Source organism: Amphiura filiformis, chromosome 8 (genome assembly GCF_039555335.1).
Source record: "Amphiura filiformis chromosome 8, Afil_fr2py, whole genome shotgun sequence".
Taxonomy (NCBI): Eukaryota; Metazoa; Echinodermata; class Ophiuroidea; order Amphilepidida; family Amphiuridae; genus Amphiura; species Amphiura filiformis.
In genome coordinates, this window is record NC_092635.1 from 44,094,430 (window position 1) to 44,120,229 (window position 25,800).

At 38.2% G+C, this 25,800-nt stretch overlaps 1 protein-coding gene across 1 annotated transcript; it reads left to right on the plus strand.

The window, feature by feature from the left end:
* Positions 1 to 769: 769 nt before the first annotated feature.
* LOC140159084 (succinyl-CoA:glutarate CoA-transferase-like) lies at positions 770 to 23,946 on the plus strand. Its single transcript, XM_072182427.1, has 13 exons — positions 770 to 873; positions 12,182 to 12,304; positions 12,991 to 13,063; positions 13,633 to 13,706; positions 14,197 to 14,282; positions 15,760 to 15,810; positions 17,217 to 17,337; positions 17,945 to 18,036; positions 18,580 to 18,723; positions 19,387 to 19,557; positions 20,409 to 20,506; positions 20,976 to 21,142; positions 21,855 to 23,946. The coding sequence occupies exons 2-13, from the start codon at positions 12,196 to 12,198 to the stop codon at positions 22,028 to 22,030; spliced, it is 1,362 nt and encodes a 453-aa protein (XP_072038528.1). The 5' UTR covers positions 770 to 873; positions 12,182 to 12,195; the 3' UTR covers positions 22,031 to 23,946.
* The last annotated feature ends 1,854 nt before the right edge of the window (positions 23,947 to 25,800 follow it).

Below are 25,800 nucleotides of genomic sequence, written 5' to 3' on the forward strand. Positions count from 1 at the left end.
CAGTCTCACAGAATGACCCCTTTTTTGGTCAGAATTTCCCAGTCTCACGGAAAGACCCCCTCTTTTTGGAACCTAGGCTCTCACCGAAATCCTCGGACTAGTTTCGAACTACTGTCCGCACATCAGTGCCCCCGGGGTGTGTTACCCCTAGGCCCGGGGTCCTAGGGGGCCTGTAAAAATAAAGAAAAATTAATGGGTCCATAAAAGCAAAGAAAATACACCGTAGGGGGCCTGTAAAAAGGGGACCGTAAGCTCTCGGCGGCACGTCAATTGTGATTGAGGTAAATGCAGAGGAAGTTGTTTTTTAAACATCTAGGAAAGGGGGGAGGGTTGTCAAAAAGTTGTATGCTTATTGGGTCAAAACGTTTCAGGTTCTCTGGAGGGGGGTTAAAAAAGTGCCCAGCTCCCCCCTCCCACCAAAGTAAGTAATGAACACGCCCTAATAATGTTTGGCAAATATGTCTAACAAAATTAAAATTTGATCATAGGCCCTACATCATAGGCCTACCAGTTAAGTTTTCTACAGAGCTACATTATTTTTGATGGGATATATACATGTACATGTACCCATAGTGTTACTATATCAGTGCTATAATTCCATCATCACTGATAATTCCATCATACATGTAGATGACTGGAATTATCTTATCCTAGTTTCTGGCAAAGTGTACCGAGCGGTATTAAATTTTGTCTTGGCTTCTCGACTATTTTCTATAGTGATGGGCGTTTCAAATGCATAGGCTGTCAATAGCCAAGACATTGACGACGAGCTGTGAGCAAAATATAAATCAGCTGACCCAATAATTCTGTACTGTTTGTATTTTGGATTCGCTTGTTTAGAAGTTATTTTGCCCTTATCATCGATTTTTGAAGGTAATTAGTAATTATTTAAGTTATTTAATCTTTTTATGCATTTTGGAATGAAATGAAAATGGGATAAGCAAAATCTAAGCTTACTTCGGAGCCCGCTTCTGACTTAGACTGCCTAACTGGCCTGTATCTCGTTTCGGTCAAAGTACGTCTGTAATACATACCTGTTTTTAATGACCTTGCAACAATGTTTCTATTGTCAGCAATAACAGCTTGCATTCACACTTTTGAGTTTATATGGTGAATTTTCGTACACATCATAAATAAGTGAAATCAGAATATCCTGAAAGGAATTTAGGTAACTAATTCAACGACACTGACCTCGCAACAGCTAATGTTTTCATGTAAACATGGCGTCATTAGACATGTTTAGCCTACGTTTCGTATACTACTATCGGATCGTTGAAACAACGAAACCTCAATCCCCGGCCTCATTCACGAATTCACTCACCTTCCTACACCACCAGTTGAAATAAAACTCGAAACATCCCGTGTTATTCCTCAAAACTACGTGCACCTTCATTAATAAAAAATTGAAATCCTAGTAGAAATCCGTTATCGAAAATTGTTTGATATAAAACGTCACCAAAAGTAATTTTTCTGAAGAGTAGATACAGCGTGTCAAAATGGCGGCCGCAGTCGCATCCCCCAGCTTTGTACTTGTACCCAGGTCACGGTATGTCTACGTGACGAACAGTCAAGGTCAGAGAACAGCGCAACCTGTCTGCTGTCATGACGTAATATAATGGCTCCGCCCAATGAACGGCGCTGTCAATCATCCTTATTGCCTTTGTCGAACAGACTTTTACGCAGGTAAGAGCTCACGCTGTCCTCACTTTTAGGATCGACGAGCGTCAGGCCGACACAATCTGGTTGTGTAGGAGACTATCATCGTGATGCCCACGTTGGAACCATTGAGTACGGAAGAAATATTCATACCAGGACTGAAGCAAATGTGGCCATTTCTATGTTTGTACCGGGCAAGTACCGGACATTTTTCAACACGGAGCTAGCGGAAAATACTGCAAATTCGTCCAAGGTAAGCAAAGGGTTGGGGATCGCATTTTTAACTTTGACTAAACTGTTTCGGAGTTAAGGCACGCTAAAAGTAGACCATTTCGGGGCTGTATTTGGTGTACATGTGACGTTTTGAAAAGAGTAAAAAATCGACCACTTATTACGCTATTGCTGAAGTATACTCGCTGAATCATGTACCAATACACAAGGTATTGGTACATGAGATCAGGTATACTTCTGACTGAGCTCAACAGCTAAAATGACAAATGTTACACACCGACACCGCCTAGACTCGCTTGCCAGTCCTATATACGCCGTACCTATGTATATTGAGGACTGGCTTACGCCATTTTGGATGTCAATGGGAAATACACACTTAACGATTTGCGCCGGTTAAAAAAAAAAAAAAAATCTTTAAAATTTCATCAATGTATATAAAAGTGGTACCAACCGTATTGTGCTTGCTAATTTAAGACTCGGTTGAAACAAAATTAAGGATCGAAAGCATTTTAGTGTCCAAAAGGCAAAATTATCGTCAAAGTTCTGCGAAATCGGCACCCTTGCGAAGGGTTCAGAATTCGAATCGAAAACGAAAATAACCGATCTATGATATCAAAACAACAAAACTACAACATAAAACATACTATTGGCAAAAGACATTATTACCAAACAATACAGAATAGAAAATTTGACATCATTTTCTCAAAATATTGAAAAAATTTGCTCACTAGACATCGAAAAAGTACGCAATCCAATTCCCGTTCAAACGCGTGGGAAACTGAAAGTGCGATAATCGTGACTAACACCGCCTGGCTAATAATTATTTGGTGGAGCCACAGCAGAGACATTAAAATGAATACACGGGATCGATACACGTGAATTGCTATGCACGATTTTGATATCAGACGAAAATCTTCGGATAGTGGGTTAGAAATTGATGAATATCTCCCGCAAAAGAATTTTCCTCAAGACACCAGAGGTGGTCTCATCAACTTGAAAAGACAGAGTGAACAGATATGATAGTCGCTAGAATGCGCTTTGAAAATTGGCGTGCGCTTTGAACTCAAAATCTGACCATTTTATATTGCGTTGGTCCTGTATTACAGCGTGTAGTACAGCTGCACTCACTGTAGGCAGTATAAAAGTCGATGACCATTGACCTCAATGGGGTATACAAGCTTATTCACGCACAACCAAGATCAATTACACGGCTATTGTGAGTAGCCTTAGTTATGTCCCTCGACTAATTACCGTATTCGTCCGAGTATAGTCCCACGTTCGAGTATAATCCCACCCCCCATTTTTCGAAAAATTTCAGAAATGGTAAAAAATTCAAGATATTTTGTATTTTTAATATGAAAATTGATAAATTAGTATTCATGTCATACTCTATTAATGATTTCAAAATGCATTGAATTTGAATGCATTTTGAAATCATTAATAGAGTATGACATGAAAACAAAGTATCAATTTTCATATTAAAAATACAAATTATCTTGAAAGTTTTTTTTTTTTAGTTTTTTTAGGTCAACCATGAATGATCCTAGCATCTAGGTCTAGGTCCAGGGACACTCCAAAACCGGAAAAAAAAAAACTTAAAAAAAAAAACAAAAAAAAACCATTTTTTTTTTGTTGAAATTTGAGTATAATCCCACCCCCCAATTGTGAAAAATTTTCACATAAAAAACGGGTGGGACTATACTCGGACCAATACGGTATTAGTTTTAAAGAGCTTTAAAGGTTTGAACCAAATGGCTAATCGTGGCTGTGGATTCAACCTACCATGGCGATTCCTGCCATGAAGATATAGGGTCGATGACACTGTGTGTTATAGCTGAATTTATTGTTTGTTTGTACATTTGTATGTTTACGTTTATGTCTCACGCATTTGGTCACTTTCTCATGGTCTCACGCCAAGGACGGTAGTATAATCTCACGCCTAGGTAGTAAATCTCACGCAAAAAGCTAGAAAATGGGTAAAATCTCACGAATCGTCATGAATATTATGTTGCTCCAACCCCCCCCCCCCCTCCCGGTACGCCTCTGTCTCACGCCAAGCAATTCCAAAAAGTTGACAGCCCTGTTACCCATGGACGTACTAAGACCTTATTTAGTACGTCCATGGTTTACCCAGGTTGGTCCATTTATACTAGATCGCCGAGCAACATAACATGCACGATTTGAGGATGGCATGTGGAGTTTATTTTTCATCAAGATGTCAACCTCAAATTAGGTACATGTATGTATGCCAGGTGAATTCAAATTTGCCATCAAACTGCATCATTTTATATATCAAATTAAAGCCCTTGAGTAAAGAAAGCCAAAACTGAAAACCTTTTTTTCATAGCACTTTCCGTAGCAAAGTTACATCTTGTCAAAGATTGACTTTCATCAAAAAGATTCAGCTAGCAAAATTGCAAAAAAAAGCATTTCGGTGGTGTTTCTAGATCTTAGTCTCATGTTGATAGCAGCTTTTTTAATGGAACTGCTATCAAAATCCTCTAAAATTCCATGAGCGAGTGACTTATCACCATAAAAAATCATATATTTGGGTTAAGTGAAGTATAGACAACATATTTATGTAGGTTTCCTTGGCCGGCCAGTTCTTTTATATTTCTATGTAAATATATGTATTGTGTTCTAGGCGAATTTTGCTGACTAGCAAATGTGGTAATTAAAGTCATAATGTACGATCTTTTTTCAGAATTTACCTTTATTTTTTTCAAAACCGATTTTTTGGCATATTTGTAATACTTACACATGTTCTAACTTAAATCTATGAGCAAACTGTCAAAATCGTCCTATTTGTAGTAAAACGGGACGATTTTCTGTTGGTCCGACATAAAGTCATAATTTTTTTAGATTATGACTTTATGTCGGCCACGATCGCAAACCGTAGTCTCGTACAAAACTAGCTTGGTTACGCTCCCTCTACATGTGGAGGGAGCGTAACCAAACTGGCCGCGTAGGAGACTAACTCTGAGGCTGCACTCGCTGTGTACTCGCTGTCCTAATCCAAATAGTGCGAGATGTTTCGAGTGATACAGGTGAAGTTTATGATGTTGTTTCTTTGCAAATTCCCAATGTTTTTCAAGCGTCCAAATGTATTGGGAACTTTCATAATGATTGCATATTATCATTTTAGAAGAAAAAAGAAAAATCTAAAAATTTAAAAAGATCGTACATTAAGGCTTTAAGGTTTGCCTGGCATACCTACTCAAATTGTGCACTGTGTCTCGACATGACCGAGCGACTGTGATGCACTGCTTTTGGAAATTAAACCGGAAAGCGATGGGCAGTCACCAAGGGTCGCATTCTTGTGTGTTTGTATGTCCTGGACCCCTTACTTTTTGTTTTGGACCCCTTCAATTACTAGTTGAAACTGCGGGTGAAACTGACCAATAGGTCCGATCAAACTTCATGAACCCCTTAAATTTTACGATGCAGCTTTGTGCAGAAGCTTTTTTCCTGTAATTTATTGCTGAGTTGCTCTTAAAATGTTTTGTCATTGTTGATACAAAAAAGGAACCAATTATGACACAGAAAACCTAAGAAATCTTCCAAATAGAGCATTAAAAAATCATGAAAATAATCGGTCAATACAATAAACAACGCAATATTAAACAATATTAACATCAACCTTGACAAGTTACCCCATATTCCTGGTTACGAATGCGGACCCCTTAGATTATTACTGGACCCCTTAAATTTGTGTTTGCAGGGCTTAAAGGGTCTGGAAAAATCAACTGGGCCCTTAACATGTTTGAGTTCGTGCTACATTGTGTACCTCTGGCAATTGTCAAATTTTACGATGCATCACTCGTCGCTTTTGCATTTATACTTATCACGGGGATAGCGATTGCAGATGACAATTAAATTATTTCTAAATGCTACAAACTGCATTTTTAGAACATTCATTGTGGTCAATAATTATTGTTTTGAATTAATTCACCACTTGCTCGAGAAGTCTAGCCACCAATTTGCTCACCGATAGCTTCACATGTAGTCAGATTCGCTGAAGCATGACACCGTGTTAAGCAATGGGAGTTCAGAAGTAAACACAGCCGATCACGACGAGCGATTGCATCAAAAATATTGCTAAAATTGCACATCAACAAAATTTTAGACTGTTCAAAATAGGCAAAGTTTACTATAAGATACAATTGAGTCATCAAAATAACTTTCATCCAAATTTCAACATTAACAGAATAAATAACATCGGTTGCAAAAAATGTCAATGCTGTCCGACCAAAAATGATACCAACATACTCATCGAATGCATAACTACTAACTATCGTGTGCAAATTCGAAGCTAGAGTTCTCGAGTAATTCAAACCAAAAGTTTTAACTTAAAATAATTGAGAAAGTAAATTAATTTGCAAAATAAAAGATCCAGTTGGTTGGAAATGATGAGTGGTTGATGCTTTCACATGTCAAGCGACATCGCCCGGAAGTTGACGCTCTAAATACGGAAGTAAACACTGAGCATGTGTGAGAATCGCTTTCCTAAAAAAAGCAATCAAATATAAATTCAGCTTTAAGTCCGATGTATACTCCACTTCGCGACCGCGATTTCACAGGCCGCAAGTAATTTGAGCTGAATTTTACGACTTCCACAAGGAAATTCCTTCATGAGCAGGTTTTAAACGCTCATGGAGAGTTGGATTTGGTTCAACTTTTGGGGGTAGGCCAGCGAAGTTTCTATATGAAAGCACAGAGCGGCAACAATTCTTCGCGATACTCGGCGATATTTTGATGAAGTATTCATGAGTGCCTTTGCGCGAAGCTGCGAATTAATTTTTTCATCACAGCTTCTCTCGAAGTGGCAAAGTGGAGTATACATCGGACTTTACAGCTTATGCACAGATTGAAACTCTCAGCTACGACTTTCGAACATATCTTCCAAGTTACAAATTTTGTCAACAGTACACTGTGACTTCCCAAATGGTCAATACCGGTACTCACCAACACTAGGAACAATACTCAAGTATCATAAGATTTATGCACATTGCACACATCGATTCCTTATGATTTCCAATACAAATAGTATTAAAATACCAATGTACTTGTTTACAGTACTAGTGATCAGTGGTGTAGCCAGAAGGGGCTAGGGGCAGTTGCCCAACCAATATTTTGTTCAGTCGGTTCATATTGGTATTGTCAGTTCATTTTGAGTGGTCTAACTTTGACCTTATTTCACCTACGAACTAGACCACTGTCACTGAATAAGACTTGTTTACAACTTGACATTCCAAAGACATGAACAGGTGTTACGATGTCACTGACCTTGATACAGTGACTTTGCAAGTTGCAACATAGTCTACTGCACTGATGTCATTGACCTCAGTTAATGATACATACTTGTTTACAATTTGACATTCCAATTACATGAACAGGTGTTACAATGTCACTGATCTTAATACATTCCAATGTATGACTTTGCAACATAATCTACTGCACTAATGTCATTGACCTCAGTTAGCAATATACATACTTGTTTACAACTTGACATTCCAATTACTAAAGTCTTATTCAGATTTCATTTGACAGCTTAACCATCGCGTATACGCGCGCGACGTCAAGCGTGTGCATTGGACCTTGTGGAAATAATACGCGCTGGACGGCTAGCAGTACGCTTAATTTGTAAAAGGGAATCCGAATAAGACTTTACATTGAACAGACATTACAATGTCACTGATCTTGATACATTCCAATGTAAATCTACAGCAGGGTCTACAGCACTGATGTCATTGACCTCAGCTAGTGATACATACTTGTTTACAACTTGACATTCTTGACATTCCAATTACTTGAACAGGTGTTACAATGTCACTGATCGTGATACATTCCAATGTAGACTGCAACATAATCTACTGGCATTACAATGTCACTGAATGAGCTTGGTACATTCCAGTGTGTGACTTTGCAACATAATATACTGCACTGATGTCATTGACCTCCGTTAGTGATACATACTTGTTTACAACTTGACATTCCAATTACATGAACAGGTGTTACAATGTCACTGATCTTGGTACACTCCAGTGTGTGACTTTGCAACATAATATACTGCACTGATGTTATTGACCTCAGTTAGCAATATACATACATGTACTTGTTTACAACTTGACATTCCAATTACTACATTGAACAGGCATTACAATGTCACTGACTAAGCTTGGTACATTCCAGTGTGTGACTTTGCAACATAATATACTGCACTGATGTCATTGACCTCGGTTAGTGATACATACTTGTTGACAACTTGACATTTCAATTAAACGAACAGGTGTTACAATGTCACTGATCTTGATACATTCCAATGTGTGACTTTGCAACATAATCTACTGCATTAATGTCATTGACCACAGTTTATAGCAATATATATACCTGTTTAAAACTTAACATTCCAATTACTACATTGAACAGGCATATCAAATGTCACTGACTGAGCATGGTACATTCCAATGTGTGACTTTGCAACATAGTCCACTGCACCGGTGTCATTGACCTCAGTAGTGATACATACTTGTTTACAACTTGACATTCCAGTTACAATACTACATGAACAGGTGTTACAATGTCACTGATCTTGGTACATTCCAATGTATGACTTTGCAACATAATCTTCTGCACTGATGTCATTGACCTCAGTAGTGCTAGTGATACATACTTGTTTACAACTTGACATTCCAGTTACATGAACTTGCAACATACATGTAGTCTACTGTGCTGATGTCATTGACCTCAATAGTGATACATACTTGTTTACAACTTGACATTCCAAAGACATGAACAGGTGTTACAATGTTACAATGTCACATTCAGGTATTTTTTACTTGTCCAATTTATAAAATTACTGCTCATATAGTTACTTTGTTTGCAATTAGTATTTCAGCCCCTTTCTACTTTTTTTTTGCCTTTGAGAAGTCAACAATGATCACCATCCTTGGATCTGTGGGTTTATTGGCACATTCTCCGATAAAGTGTTCAAAATGCGAAATCTGTGTCGCCCATAGTTTCAAGTCGTATTCAGACTTGTTTCATCAGAAAGAAATAACTTTTATTAATGTAACTTATACTTAGGAGTTGCTTTCTAAAATGTGTGGGGCTAGAGGTTATAACATGCCTAGAAAGTGTATAACAATAAAGCTGAATATGCATATATCCATTGTTTTCCTCCATGTCGCCAGCCAAGGTGCATTCCGTATAATGGGTCCCTGCTCGCTAAACATGCGCGCATAAAATGGATTATAGGCAGGGACAGGCGATTTGCGCGGAACTTTTTTTCCGCGCAATTGGCTATTTTTTTCCTATGGGCAAGGATACATGATTTGCACTGAAAAAAGAGTTCCGCCCAAATCGCCTGTCCCTGATTATAGGTACTTTTCATTAGCTGGAATCATGCCCTAATTATAAAAAGTATAAGACATATCACAACACAGGTTATTAAATTTTTCCAACAGGTCTTTGAGACTATGTCGCCAATATTGTTCACAGATACGTTACCATATTTCTAATGGATAACAATCTGTGAAAATAATTGGCTAGATGAATGTTCTCATATGTGATGGATCAAGCAGGCTCCATAGTTATATTATATATGCGGTACATAACACAATGGTTTCAAAGTAAAACAAATCAGGTCTATTAATGGCAAAAAGTCATGATGTTATACGTTCATGTAGTCACAGATACGTTACCTAAATTCTGCTCCCCTCGGAAAAAACGCTGTGATAAATGAAGCCAAATACCATACCAGACTTTAGTACATTGGGTGATGACTGATCAAGTATGGGTATTAAGTCGGTAAGTTTTTACACTTGCACGATTAAGACAAAGGTGGGAAAGGGCTTCACAGATACGTTACCACAGATAACGTTACCCCCAATACGTACAAGTAATATTGCTCAAAAATGAAGTATTGTTGAAAAATCACCCATTCATTGTTTTGTGTTCTGAAACTATTAAAGGTTATGATTCTGAATGATTTTCACAAATTCTTAGTGGTTGGCATTTTGTCATTCCTGAGACCAAACTTGAAGGCTTTTGACTAACACACGCGTCGCGTCACGTCACGTCGCGTCACGTCGCGTCACGTGACGTCACGTTGAAATCTCCACGAGCGAACGAACTTGCACCCGCTGGGCCTGTTGAAATCAAAACAAAGCTTTGCCGGGGTGTCCACTCTTGCAGTAATGTTCATGTCAAATCCGACCCCATTTAATGGGTTCTCTGGGTTCAAAAATCCCACTCAATCAGGCCCAGGAAACTCCACAAATTACCCTCACGGAGGCTCCCAATACCGCTCTAAAAAAGAACCCCAAGTGCCCCATCTACTGCAAGAGTGGACCCCGGCAAAGATTTGTTTTGATTTCAACAGGCCCAGCGGGTGCAAGTTCGTTCGCTGTCGATATCGGCATGTGTGTATCATATGCAATAGAGCAGGCCATGGAAAACACGTGTGCAACAACGTGACCAAGTAAAACAAACACAGCTGTATGGAATTTTCCATTGAAAACTCTGAGGTCGTATTCTTGAAGACGGGTCAACCTTAGGCCTGGGAGGCTCTTTGGCCATGTCAAGTGGGGTGGGCTGGGTGGTTACGGTTCGCTATCTCTAAGGTTCGCTATCACTAATTTCAAATAAGGTTCGCTATCTCTAATTTTAAATAAGGTTCGCTATCTCTAATTTCAAATAAGGTTTGCTATAGCGGTCCCTATTTAAAATTAGAAATAGCGGACCTTATTTGAAATTAGAGATAGCGGACCTTATTTAAAATTAGAGATAGTGGACCTTATTTAAGATTAGTGATAACGAACCTTAGGCATAGCGAATCTTAATCGAAATTAGTGATAACGAACCTTAGAGATAGCGAACCTTAATTAATTAGGGATAGCGAACCTTAAACAAAATTAGTGATAGCGAACCTTAGGTATAGCGGACCTTTATTGGAATTAGTGATAACTTGAACCTTAGAGATAGCGAACCTTCAATAAATTAGTGATAGCGGACCTTATTCAAAATTAGTGATAGCGAACCTTATTTTAAATTAGTGATAGCGAACCTTATTTAAAATTAGTGATATCGAACCTTAGAACTAGCGAACCTTATTCTAAATTAGTGATATCGAACCTTAGAAGTAGCGGACCTTTTTTTAGGTATAGCGAACCTTTTTCTCTATTAGAGATAGCGGGATTCTGATCTCCATAGACTTTACACGTTAGTGATAGCGAACTTAGAGATAGCGAACCTTAGAGATAGCGGACCTTAGAGATAGCGGGATGTCACCGGCTGGGTCATGTTATTGCGCGGTTGTGTTGTTCATTTTTTCGTGGCGTCTGCGGGTTTTTCTGCGGGGCCGGGTGTGTCCTGGGACGGTGTTAGCCCCTTTGCGAGAATACGCCCGGGTATTTTCCACAGTTTAAAAATAGCCACGCGTATCCCATGCATTCATATCGGGTCTTTTCAATGGAAGTTCCTAGTGCATGTTCATGGTATGTGCTAAGCATTAAACATTGATTGGGGTGCAAACAAGGGTCATGTTGAGTTCTGGCTTGTTTTGGGTGATTGGATCGGGTTGTCAAAAGGCAGTAAATACAGGTGGTTGTCAAGCATTCTCAATTGGCAAAAGAAATACAAACTAAGTGGCGAAGGGAAAAAGTTTCCGGAAAGTTTTTATCAAATAAAAATAAAATAGGAAAATAGGAGTTGAAAACAGAGAATTGAGGGACCCAACGGTACCCAGTTCAGCTAGGGGTGTTATGTGGCCCACCTCGGTGCATTCACCCAATGCCCCCAGCTTGATAGAGGTCAAGGTTTGTTTGTAACTTTTAAGACTTTTAAGAAGATATCAACGTGACGTGACGTGACGCGACGCGTGACGCGACGTGACGTGACGTGACGTGACGCGACGCGTGTGTTAGTCAAAAGCCAACTTGAACGCTTTATCGGAGAATGAGCCGATTGATAACATATTTCTATGGAACTGCACCTATTGACAGATTACCTCTCTTTCCTTGTCTCTCTCTCCCACACTCTCTTCCCCTCCCTCCATCAGGGGCATAGCCAGCTTTCTTGGTCGCGATTGGAGGGGGCAAATACAATTTTGAGGCAAACATGGAAAAAATTCCCAGTTTCAACACAGTTCCCAGTCCCTCCATTCATTCTCTCTGCACTGGTAACAGGTAAGGAGTGGGAGCCCAAATATGTGATTTTGCCAGGGGTATGCAATTGCCCTCACCCACATGCATATGCCGCTTTTCATTCTGTTTCAATTTTTTGGTATACATAGGTTTGGTACCAAGGATGTTTCATCATGGATACCTCACAAGAATTGGCAAGCTGTTTACAGATGTACCAGTGGGACAGATTGCGGCAAGACAATGGCTGCCTCAACAACCATGGATCAGAACAGGTGTGTAAATTGGGCTATGCCAGTTATATTCCACACACCCCTTTTATGGAAGACATGACCTTAATCTCACACACATACACAGGGAGTGTGAATTTCAAATGGAGTTCCATAGGAGGTTTATGGATCAGAACAAGTGCATAAATTAGGCTATTCCAGTTAAAATCCATACACCCCCTTATGGAAGCCAAAAAAGGGCTGATTTTTAATGTTTTTTATAAAACAGAAAAAAGATGTTAAAGAACATCACCATATTACTGAACATCTGTAAATAATCGGGGTAAAAACTTTAGGATCTATTTTCATTGTAATATCTTCAAATTATATAACTTCAATGTTCAAAAACAATTAGGTACAGTTTTTCAAATTTGGTATTCATTCCTCAAAATAGCCTCTTTAGGGACCGTTCACAATCAAACTTCACAAACACTTGGGGGTCCCCCTTTACAGACCTCTAAAATTTCAGCCCCCCCCCCCCTTTTGACATGAAAATTATGGGTCAACCCCATAGAAAAGCATATAAACTTAATTTTTCCAGGAAAATTTGTGGTCAATTTTTTTCAGGGCCCCCCTTTAGGAGGATCAAAATTTTCAGGGCCCCCCTTTTTGCATCAGGCCCCCCTAACAAGTGTTTGTGAACGGTCCCTTATAATAATTAATGATTTACACATTTTTTCTTCAATGTATAGGTAGGTGTAGGTGCTCAACCTCATCCCAAGTACACAGGCCATTAGAGGGCATACGGATCCTGGATCTAACAAGGTACTGTGTACATTAAAGGAGGATGTTCCAATCAACTACCTCATCCCAACTTCTCCATCAAAATGAAGATTTTGGTATTGGTGGAAAGCCAATATATTTGCTCCTTGATCTTGTGCAATATTAGGGCTGAATGATGTTTTGTTTAGGATTTTGCAAAGAATGATCGAGGGTTTGACAATTCAAGCTTGTAATAGTCACCTGCATACCAATAACTGAATACTCAAGTCTAACTTTCTGCAAAATTAAGTAACCTTTGCATCAATACTCTGCCAATTTCAATGTTTTTATGTATGTACCTTCAACCTTAGGAAACAGAATCAAATTTGTTCCATCTTTGGATCGGCCGTCGATTTTGCTTTGATGCTTCTTATTAATGAACTAACAAGTAATTAATGAGAATTAATGCTATAAAATTTACATTGGTCAATATCAATACATACTAAGATTTATTATGTTATCACAATGAACAATAGTCATTTAATTGATTTCATAAAAATAAAGATCGACCAATCCTCGATGGTCGATTGAAAGATCAAATTAATTTGTGTCTATTGCCTTATTTGTTTCAGAGTTCTAGCTGGTCCATTTTGCGCCATGCTTCTTGGTGATCTGGGAGCTGAAGTTATCAAAGTGGAAAGACCGGGTAAGTATAGATGTGCATTTTGTCAGTAATCAGGATATCAGCTTTCCTGCAATTTGAAACTGGGGGAGGTACAAGTAGGGGTGGCATTCCCCCCTCCCAAGTTGAGTAATGCAAACTGCATAAAAATTTGCCCAGAAATGTACCATTGTTTGCAAAATAAAAGTAGAATATATATGTTTTGAGGAGGCATCCCCAATGACTATGCTGTAAAAACTCGATAGTTAGCATATGTGCTTACTATCAAGCGCTTTTGAAAACATGAAATTGTACCATAGTCCAGCGCTTTACCAACTGAGCTAAATGGGGGTTGAGACACATTTGCAGGTTTACTTGTTCGTACATGTATATAACTATGTGTATCGATGATTTGCTCAAAACCCTTTACACTTTTGTGGATGGGGCTCTTCATGTTTGCATGTTTTATAATTTCAGAATGCCAATAACTACAAGATATTGTTATTTTAAGTTAGAAGTTTATTTGTATTTACAGATGGCGGGGATGATACACGTTCATGGGGACCACCCTTCGTTGCAGACCAGAGCTGTTATTTTCTGAGCGTTAATCGTAACAAAAAGGTATGAGATTTCTTGTCAAACAATTTTCTAACAAACAGAAGTAAGTGTTGGATGCCTTGTATTTTATTTTACACTTTTAAATGTAAAATACTGCAAAAATGCTTCCAGCATTTTGTTATATTCAGAATCCTGAATCCCGAGAGCCACAAGATAATCCAGGGGAAGTGGGTACATATCCATTGTAAATTTTGTATATTTATATTTTATGGGTGGTGTGGTCCAAAGTTAATTTTAGTCTCAAATGGAAGCTAAATCAAAACTTGACCATTGTACTGTGTGTACTGTGTACCACATCTTTTACATTTATATCACATCACAGGTTTATAGTTCTTGAGCAAAAGGCAAAAGAATCCTTGCAATACCATTGAATTCTATCTACAATCATATATGCCTCTAAAAAGAGGGTTTTTTTGTCTTACAAATTTAAATATACTTGTTTGTACAGCCACCTGTATCAATAATATAGTTGCTGAAACTCCAAATGATGTTTTTGTGGAGGGTGTCTGTCTTTCGTCTCTTTCATTAAAAAAAAACCCTCATAGAGGCCATCATGCTTGTAGATGAAATTCTACGGTATTTCAGTTGACAATTGTGATGTGATCAAAACCAAATTCGGATGTCAGGAATATTTTCAGATATAGCCGATGATAATAATCAACTTCCTTTGTTATTTTATTGTTCTGAGCAACACTAATGGCCATATCCCTGGAACTGTACTGGAACTGAATAGGTCTGATTATGATAGGGGTTCCGGGGCACTTGTATGTCAAGGTGGACACCATGCAAGTGTAAAAAAACAAGTAAAAAGGGTTGTTTTTCAGCATTGGGCAAGTACAGCGCTGTACCTGTTTAGGGTGTCAAAAACGCCAAAAATCAGGAAAAAGGGTATACTTTTCCAAGCAAAATACTTGCTTAGGCCTTTTTAGGGTACCAAAGTTTAATGGCAAAATAAAAAAGGGTGAAATAGGTTATGTTTGGCTTCTATCAGAACAAATCGTAGGGTAAAACATTAAGAAACATCAAGCTACTTATATTAAACAAGAACCTGAACATTAATTTTTTCTTTCTTAGTGTTAAAAAAATGGCAAAATACTTGTTTAGGGTATGTTTTGCACGCGCTGAGTAATACTCGTTTAGGGTGCGTTTCGAGAGTCCATACAGGAGCATGGTGTCCATCACGTAATGTAAGTGCCCCGGTAGGTGTTTCAGCAAAATAAAGTTCTGAGAATGAATGGCGCATGTAATGAAATTGAAAACATTTTGATTTTGATCAATATCAGACTCATTTAGCTTAGGTTGTTCTTAACCCCAGAATTATAGAAACTTGTACATATTTAGAATGGCAAAGACTTGACAAATCCATCTGTGAGGTCAAATTTGGGTAAAAATCCTCAATCCTCATCAACTCACAGAACTAAGTATAATAATTTAAACTATATCTTCTGTTTATTCCCTCTCTTTTTCATTCAAATTTTAGAGCATTGGTGTGAATATACGGAGCCCAGGAGGAGTGCAAATTATCCACGATGTAAGGTGCTTGAAATGTTCCGCAACCGCAAAAAAGTCCATCCAGCAAGTGTGATCCAAATTTGTTTACCATGTCTTGTGTAGAACTACTGTATATTCTCTAATTAAAAATTAATGCCCCTCTAATAAATGCTCTCCCAATTAAAAGAAATGCATTACGTTTTGTTACCTGGAGAGATTTGATCATGTCTCACCTCCTTTTTCAACCAAATCGACGGTAATCACTCTTGTAGTGAGGGATCAACATTTAACCACAAAATTATTACCTCAGGCAAAACTCACTTCCTGGGAACTGAATACCACACGAGGTCATTTTTATGTAACTCATTTACTCATGTGTTATATACTGCCTCTAGCTATAATGACATTATGTGATCTGGTCAACTCATTGACAGATATACCAACCTCAGGAGGGAATTCAATTTTTGATAAATTCTCTGCAGGTAGTGAAACCTAATGGTTAACATTTCATGCTATCTCGTTTTAAGCTTACGATGATCCACACACGATTGGTAATTGCTGAAAGTGACATTGCGTGACATTTAAGCTTTCCTATAGATTATTTTAGTATTTTATAATTGAAAATTTGACTCCAAGAAACGCTCACCTTTTCAAAAATCTGATGCCCCTGTGGCATTTATTAGAGAATTTACGGCATGTTCAGTAGTTGTTTTATATGTAGGCCTATATGTTTTGCTTGCTTGCTCACATGGTATCTTAATGTACATACCCACACCCTCCCCATCCACTCTTCTCTCACACAAGGGGCTTTCCAGGCCACTTAGCCAAAGGGAGCAAAATTTCTATAAAAAAAATAGTTTAGAGTGGGTCAAAATTAGGTGATCTAAAACTGGGCAAAAGAAGATGCATGTGACAACTTTGGTCAATTTGTCCCGATATTTTGATCCTGAAGATTAACTTACTTACCTCGGCTGGTATGGCATGAAATTTCCATGTAGTTGCATTAGGCCTAAAAAAGACAATTGTTTTGTGGCGTAGCCCGACCGACCCTAAAAATATGCCCGACCCTAGACTTTTTCTTATTTTTTTTGTAAATTTTTTTTTTTTTAAAAAAAAAAATTAAATTGAAAAAAAGAAACAAAAAAGTTCCAAGGCCTTTATCATACACAATTTACAGCTTAAAATGTGTGTGTAAAAATTTTAAAAAAGAAAAATTGCTGACAGACCTACCCCAATTCTTTTGTGATGTTATGTCAATCAAACAATTTTCTTTATTAGGCCTTAGAATACTAAAGTAAATAGCTACTCTGGTCATAAAATGATATCTACCTGTTTTTTATACTTTAACAAAAGTTAATAATCCATTTTGAAAAAGACATTTAGTCAGTAATAAAATTATTTTTGTTTAAAATATCTAACTATATTCTTATTTTCATCTGTTTCCAGCTGGCTCAGAAAAGTGATGTTGTGTTAGAAAACTATATTCCAGGCAAATTAGATCAGTTGGGTGTTGGATACAAGGATCTTCGAAAAGTAGCGCCCTCAATTATATACTGTTCCATAACAGGTAAGGCGCTTCATGACTGGAGGTGAGGTTTCATACCAAAATAATTTTGATTTGCAATTTAGATGTTGAGACAAAAAAGAAAAAAAGTGCCCACATAGATTTTTAGTTTTGAAATTTATTGGTTGTAAAATCAGCCATTTTTTGGCCAAAAGTGGATTGAGTTGGACGGTCGGTAATTATTGTTTCCAGGTAACATCAGAAACCTTCTCTCAGCTGAAGAGGGGGTCCACGCCACAGCCTGTCAAGGCCTGTGACGCAGCCATCAAAAATTTTCGAGGCGATTCTCCTGTGGCATCACTCCAACTGTGTCACGGGTCAACATTTCAACGCCAGCCCATTATTGGTCTAAAAATAGCGTAGTGATTTATAGTGCGCTACGCACAGGCACAACGCGTAGACATTGATCCACAAGCCTCAGCACACTTTACAGGTTGTCGCTAACCACTACAGCCCCACATTCCATAAACCATTTAACAACTCAGGGCCTTTGCAGCTTTAAGAGCGCACACTCTAAACATTCTACAAATGACCTTCGCAACTAGGATCAGCTCCCTCAGTTTCGTATGAGTTACAATAGTAGCATTTTATATTGTGCACCATATTACAGGTTATGGTTCTGATGGCCCATATTCCAAAAGAGGTGGTTATGATGTTGTAGGAGCTGCCTTGTCTGGACTACTGCATATCACAGGACCACAGGTAAACTTTGTTTGGCTCATAATAATTAGCAAAAATTATTCTGTTTTTGTTACATCAATGAAGTTCCAATTTGCATGAGTGCAAGCCAGTTATGCATTACACAAGATGCAGCTAGCAACTAGAGGGGGGGCAAGAAGTTGACTCCTCCAATTTTTCTTTACCCCTCCCAAAAAAAAAATCACAGAATATTTACCATTTTTGGCCAAATTTGCCTATTTTTGGGCCAATATCATCCTTTTTAGGAAAATTGTCAGAATTTTGGCCCCTTCAAAATATGGTGTTTCTTTTTTCTTTATAAATTCAAGAAAAAAAATCCTGATATGGCCATTGGTAGTTTGAAAGATTTGACCAACCATTGCATTTAGCATATTTAAAATATACAAAAAAGTCTTTTTCCCCTTACTAGCCGATGTGCGCTGTTTGGAATGCACCAGCTAAAGCGCAGGTCATCTGTTCTCTAATTCAAAAAGACTCATGGATTTGGCCGCCAGTTAAACTCATAACAATATCCTATGTTGACCTTAACGACCTTTCCCGTTTCAGGATGGTGAGCCATGTCGTGTTGGTGTCGCTATGACAGACATGACAACAGGCTTGTATGCTCATGGAGCCATCATGGCTGCCCTACTACACAGATACAAGACTGGAGAAGGACAGAAAATTGACTGTAATCTACTATCATCACAGGTAGGTAGCAGGCTTTCCTGCATACATTGGGCTGTTCTATTTGAAATACACACTACCCCTGTGGAAGATTTAGCTTGAAGTTATCCACAGAGGGAGTATGAGTTTCAAATGAAGTAGTCACTCCAGTTGTGGAAGATATAGGTGAAGCCATATACTGAGGGAGTATGGATTTCAAAATAGTTAACCCTAAAGTTAATTTTTTATTACTTCCGTGGTCCAAGCTGTGCACCAAGCGTAGACGAGTGTACACACAGAAGAAATAAACAATCACGCTGATAGGCTGATCAACGCACTTGACAACAAGCCGGTTGACCCATTGGTCGTCGCTGCGCATGTAGTAGGCGACCTTGTCCTTGTCACTTCTATGTGGTCGCAATTCACCAGCTCGTACCCGGACCACGGAAGTAATAAAAAATTAACTTTAGGCAATTCCATTTGAAAAACATACTCCCTCTGTGGAATACTTTACTAAAATCTTCCACAGGGGTATGGCAGATTTCAACATTTGCCAAATTCTGGAAACTTTTTGCAGATTTTGCTTTAAAAATATAAACAATTGGCACTTTTTTCAGAAAATTTTTGAAAAAACAACCAGTCTCTTAACCAGTTTTCTGAATATTTATTTCCTGAAAAGCCAAACATGTTGTTTATTAACCATTCCAGGTGTCTATAATGACCCATATTGCAGCCAACTATCTTATATCAGGTTGGGAAGCCAGGCGGTGGGGGACAGGGCATGAGAGTATAGTTCCATATCAAGCCTTCAAAACCAAAGATGACAAATACCTCATAGTAGGTGCTGGAAACCAAAACCTCTTTGAAATATTATGTAAGGTGAGGCTTTTTGTTTGTTTGTCTGTCTGTCATGCTGTCTGTTTGTTTGTTTGCTTGCTTTATTGTTTGTTTGATTTTCAAACTGGAAATTTGAGCAACCGACCTGAAGGCAGCTTGTTAGGGAATGGGCAGTGGCGGCATCAGGAATTTTTCTGAGGGAGGGGGAAAAGTGAAAATGTTGGGGGGGGGGGGGAATTTGCAAATTTTCCTAAAATTGGGCATTTGTGGCCTAAAATATGACAAATTTGGCCCAAAATAGTTGATTTTCTGTAATTTTTTTTGTCCTGACCTGGGGGGGGGGAGGAGCAAACTGGGTAAATTGAAGGGGGGGGGGGTCCCCAGTTACTCCCCATGGTGCTGCCACAAGGAATAGGCAAAGCACAGAAAACAAATGGAGTGGTACACTTTACCAACCAAATTTCATCTACTGTATATGTATCAGCGGTTTTGTTGAGTAGAAAGTTTAGATCAGAATTAATCAATCTGGAAACTGTACTTTGTTTCAGTCACAGAGAAGAGGACTTTCTTTGATCTTTGGCTAAATTTGGTTGATCTAACTAAGGAGGAATTTTGGGAATTTTAGTGCCCATTTATCAACCTCAGTCAAATGGGTTTACCTGAAAGGGTGACTCAATATGAAATCTACACCCCCTGTGTGGGAGATTAAGGTCATGTCTTCCAAAGGGGATGTATGCTCATACAAGCTCATCAAATTCCACCATGGCCATTTTTATTGTTGTTGTTGATGCTGTTACTGTACATTCATACCTGCATTCATGACAATTCCATAGAAAAATTGCCAGTGATCTTTGACTCAACTGATTGACTCATATGTCATCTTTGCATTACAGAGGATTGGTGCCGAACAATTGCTAGAAGACAGCAGGTACCAGGACAATCAGAGTAGGGTTGAGAATAGGGAATCACTCATAGCAGCATTATCTGAAATGTAAGTAGTCTTTTGGTGTACAATAATTTTCTATTGCCCAGGGTGGGCAAAAAAAAGGGAAAGCAATTTTTTGCAGGGCAAAAGGGGGCAAGCAATTTTTTGCAGGTTGAAAGGGTGGGGGGGGGGGGCAAGAGATTTTTTGACACACATTCATGGGACATCTTTTAAATAAGATGCTGTAAAAAGGCTTTGGAAAAGTACAGTAAATAATACAGTCTACTGTAAAAACTTGATAGTTAGCATACATGTATGTGCTTACTATCGAGTGCTTTTAAACATGCATGCATGAAGAGCCCCATCCACAAAAGTGTAAAGGGTTTTGAGCAAATCATCGATACACATAGTTATATAATTATGAACAAGTAAACCTACAAATGTGTGTTTCAACCCCAAAAGCGCTCGATAGTAAGCACATATGCTAACTATCAAGCTTTTACGGTATAAAAGTGTTGTGTTTTTCCGATTACAGATTTTCCCAAAAAGAAATGTCTGTGTGGCTGGCAAAGTTTGAAGGGTATGGTCTTCCATATGGTCCTATCCAAAATATGCAGCAAGTATTCAGTGATCCTCAAGTGCTACATAATAATATGATTCAAGAATTCCAACATAGTACTGCAGGCACAGTTAGAGTTCCAGGTATGTACATTGAAAAATATCGGCTGCATCACATACTATCGTATCTCAATAAAGCTGCCTTGTGTGATTTTTATTATCGTCGTTGTATTTCATGTTGTTATTTTATATTTCAGCATGCTTCTCCCTTTTATAAATGGGCATGAGATTGTAATATTGTGATAATACCTCAAAGTTAATATATAAAGTTAATTTTACAAGTGCATCTCAATACAAAGAGATGACAATAATAAAAAGTCACTCAAGGCAGCCTTTTGAGATAAGATGGTATGTGATGCAGACGATGATATGTCACAAATATTACCAACCAAATATCACAAATGTTATCAGTGGTACGGATAAAGAAATATTTGTTTCCCACCTAGGTGGCCTGAAAACCAAATGGTGTTTTTTTAATTATTTTTTTGAGTCAGGATTAACAGTAAACAATGATCTGTAAGGCCAGACAGGCTTGTTTTTTATTAATATATTAGAGTTGTGCGGTTCAAATTACATATAGGCAAAACATTTTATACCAAATATATGAAAATTTGAGTATGGATAAAAAAACCCAGAAAATGGCCCTATTATTTCAGGTTTTAAAATCTTCTTATTTTTAGGCCTTATAAGAGGTGTAATAAACATCAGTGAAATAATTTCAAATAATTTCGAATGTTTCCCTTTTATGTCGCCAAAATATCACCAAAGCACGGACCTCTTATATATTTTTTTTCAGGTCCAGCTGTCAAATACAGTACAATTGACACAAGTCACTGCACAGCGCCACCTAGGCTAAGCGAACACACGCAGGAGGTATTACAAGAAATGCTAGGATACTCCGATGACAAGATTCAACAACTTCATCAAGACGGTGCAATAGGAATTTTAAAAGATGGACAAAATGCAGGCTGAAAATATTTTGAAAGTGTTAGATATTGAATATTATGAAAGACTGCAATGATTTTAATCAAAGTATCAAATAATTTATACCATATGCCCAATAGGCTACTCCAATTAAAATCCAAACTCCCCCTGTGGAAGATTTTGGAAACACCTACCACATGGGGAATATGAATTTCAAATGGAATGAGCACATTAGAAAGCTCCATTTGATTTTCATACACCCTCTGAGAAAGATTCATCCTGACTCTTCTCCTGAGGGAGAGTGAGTTTCAATTGGAGCTGCTAATGTGTTAATTCCATTTGAAATTCATACTCCCTCTGTGCAAGATGTTTCCAAAATCTTCCACCTGGGGAGTGTGGATTTTAAATGGAATAGCCCATTGCAGGTGCTCCTGGATAACAAATGCTCCCAAATCACAGCAGCTGAAGGAAGTATCCCATCATACATTGCAGTGCTTGCGCCATAGCAAATGTATACAAAAATTATGTGAGAGCCGCTTAGATATTGAAAGCTATGGATAGTTTTATAATATACTTTAAGGGTCATATTTTGTCAAACAAAAGTTTAAGCACCCCTGCTTTAATCTAGTAATTGAAAGTTGAAAAGCACTGAAAGACCCTTGATTTTGATTTTTTCAGGTGATTTTCAACCAGAAAGCCATGAATGACCCTTGATTTTGATTGTTCGCAGCTCCAAAAGACTTCCCTTTACCTGTTTGCTGCTCCCAAAAGATTCCCCTTTGTGGGCCCTGGGGTAAACATCATATTTATTGCACTACCCCTTATAAAGATGGGCAGTTTTATTGGGAACTGTAGGCTTGAAAATTTGAATGCATTTTAATCAAAAAATCCCACTATTTTGGTTTGGGCAAACAAGTAAGGTCTTGCAAAGGGAGTTGTCGCACCCCGCCCATCATCATCACCAGTGTCATCATATTGTCATCATCATTGTCGTCATTTATTGTCATCATCATCATCATGATGATGATCGTCATCATGATCATCATAATGATCATCATCATGATCATCATCATCATCATCATCATCATCATCATCATCATCATCATCATCATCATCATCATCATTTATTGTCATCACCATTATTCCAAAGATTTATTTAGCCTTTTACATAAAATGTAAAGAATAAACAGTTAATCCAAAGAATAAACCTTGTCATTAAATGACATAAAAAATATAATGGCTATTCCAGTTGAAATACATACACCCCTATGGAAGACATGAACTTACCCACACAGGGAGTGTAGATTTCAAATGGGATTACCTGAATGGGTGACTCCATTTGATATCTACTCCCAAGGTCATGTCTTCCATAGGGGGTGTATGAATTTAAACTGGAATAGCCCAATTGTTTATTTGATAACAGCTAGTCCGTCTAGAAGGTCCGTCTAGAAGGACTAATAGCAGCAGCTGATATCATCAATCAGAATGCTGGTCACTCGCTGGCTATTGTTATACAAGGCTCACTCAGTCATTTAATTAGGCACTGGAATCGATCGCATTTAATAGTGTTGAAATTAGCAAAATTGTGAGCTACACTTTTAAAGTTTATTTTCTTGGCCAAATGAAAAGCAATAATTTAATTTTTTCAGTAAATATCAGAGAGCTGTAATGCTTGATACCATATTTAAAAAAATCCTGGTATTAAATGTAGGCGTGAAATGCAGTCTTCTAGTGTAAGATTTTCGATTTTGACAGGCCTGAACTTCGCCCATGAGCATTGGGTGGGGGGGGGGGGCAACTAAGAACATGTCTAATTGTAAAACTAGGATTTTTTTAAAGGTAAATCTAAGCACTATGGTTTTATCTGGCATTACTGAAAAAAAATACAATCATTGTAGTTTATTTGACCGAGAAAATTAATTTGAAAGCACGACTATGCCTAACAATAGCCGAGAACAGTAGAAATTGGTCAGTAGCGTTCCGAGTGTCATGTGTTGAATAAATTATATTAAGATTGAAGCAACAAAATTTTTCACTGGTTGTCATTTATGTATGCATTGGTATGTGGAGACTTGTGTTAAAAACCTTTAGGCCTGCTATGGTTTAACATGTTGAATGAAATTACAGATTTTATAATTTTAATTGAAAATCATTTCACCACACTGAGCTTGACAATGATGTATTACGAGGATGCAACCGGGACATTTATTTGCCCCTACCCCACCAATCTGGAAAGAAATTAGGCTTTGTTCATGACCAAGAAAGCTATATGCGCAGTATCCGCCGACTACTCATAGTACTCAACATTTGCATCCGACTGGCGCCAACTCAACATCTGCATTCGTCGCCCAGATCCGTCGCCAGTTCAACATCTGCATCCGTCGCCACCCCAGCATCTGCATCCATCGCCACTGACTCATCCGCCGCAGTTACAACATCCTGCACAGTGTGGGGTCCAGTCACACAATATGCCACTTGGCAGCATAAGATCGTCCCAGCGAATGCCGCAATCATCTCTACCGCTGCTAAGCTGGCAAGAGCAATGTGAGCATTGAAGACAATGGTGTTATTGTCAGTGGTGTCATTGTCAGTGGTGTCACTGTCAATGGTGTCACTGTCAGTGATGTCACTGTCAGTGTGTATCTCTGTCTCTGAGTGAAGACTTATGTTCTCTGTCTGTGAAGAGAACATAATTATTTGTGGGAAGTTACAATATCGTTATGATGAGTTTGGGCGGTTTTGGCAGACAGCCAAATCCAGATTCGTCTTTTTATTCAGCATAATAATTAAGCGAAAGAGGGTAGTATATACAGGGTTATCTAACGAGGCAGTGCCACAGTTCAGTCGCGGGCCGGATTTACCATTGGGCCAGATGGGCCCAGGGCCCCCAGATTTTTTGGGCCCAAAAATTACAAGGAGAAAAAAAGATTTTGAAAAAAAAGAGACGGGAATGTACAGAACCTGGAAATGGAAATGTCCATTTTTGATTTCTCGAAGTTGGACTAGACGTAAAATAGGCAATTTGTGTGCTACATGTCTTTTTCAATTTCTCAGTTTATTTTGGTGTTTCATATCTTGTGAAAAACCCCTTGCTGTCTACCGAAGATAGCACTCAGACAAAATAATAAGCATTAATAATTGGTTTCCTGCAATTTCTTGAATTTGAACTGACAAAATGGTCTTTTGATGTGTTGGGGAAATGTGTAAGGGTTTGTGTGTGGGGTTATGTGTGGTGCGTGACCAAAGAAAGTTTATTTGGTATTTTTATCACTTTTATACAAACTTTTTTGGAAACCTTCAATTAAGAAGCATGCTATCTACTCAATATAGCAAAAAATTAAAAGGCGTACAATCTTTTCAAATTCTCAAATGGGCGATGATCAAGAAAGTTTACTATTTTCATACCTTTTATCAACTTTTTTTGGTGAAAAAAAAACCCTGCATGCTGTCTACTGACGATAGTAGAAAAATTAACATAATCGGTTTCCTTCAATTTTGTGAATTTTAGAACCAAATGTAATGGTCTTTTGATGTGAGGGGAAATGTGTGTGTGGTTGGAGATGCGTGACCAGGAGCTACCAAGAAAAGTTTATTTTGGTATTTTCATACCTTTTATCAAACTATGAGAAGCTTGCTATCTACTCAAGACAGATAAAAATAAAGTTGAAAGAATACAATATCTTTCAATTTCTCATTTTTCTATGGGTTTTTAAAAATTTCAGATCGATGGTGGTGCCCCCGTGCCCCTATGTTGCTATGCCACTGCCACAGGACCTATAAAAGTATATCTGTGATATTTGAATCTTAGTACACACTCG

Excerpts from the sequence above, each read along its gene's own strand:
- LOC140159084 (XM_072182427.1), top strand. The coding sequence starts at position 12,196 with ATGTTTCATCATGGATACCTCACAAGAATTGGCAAGCTGTTTACAGAT. Across the intron at positions 14,283-15,759 it reads GCGTTAATCGTAACAAAAAG|AGCATTGGTGTGAATATACG; the intron begins GTATGAGATTTC and ends TTCAAATTTTAG. Across the intron at positions 17,338-17,944 it reads TATATACTGTTCCATAACAG|GTTATGGTTCTGATGGCCCA; the intron begins GTAAGGCGCTTC and ends ACCATATTACAG.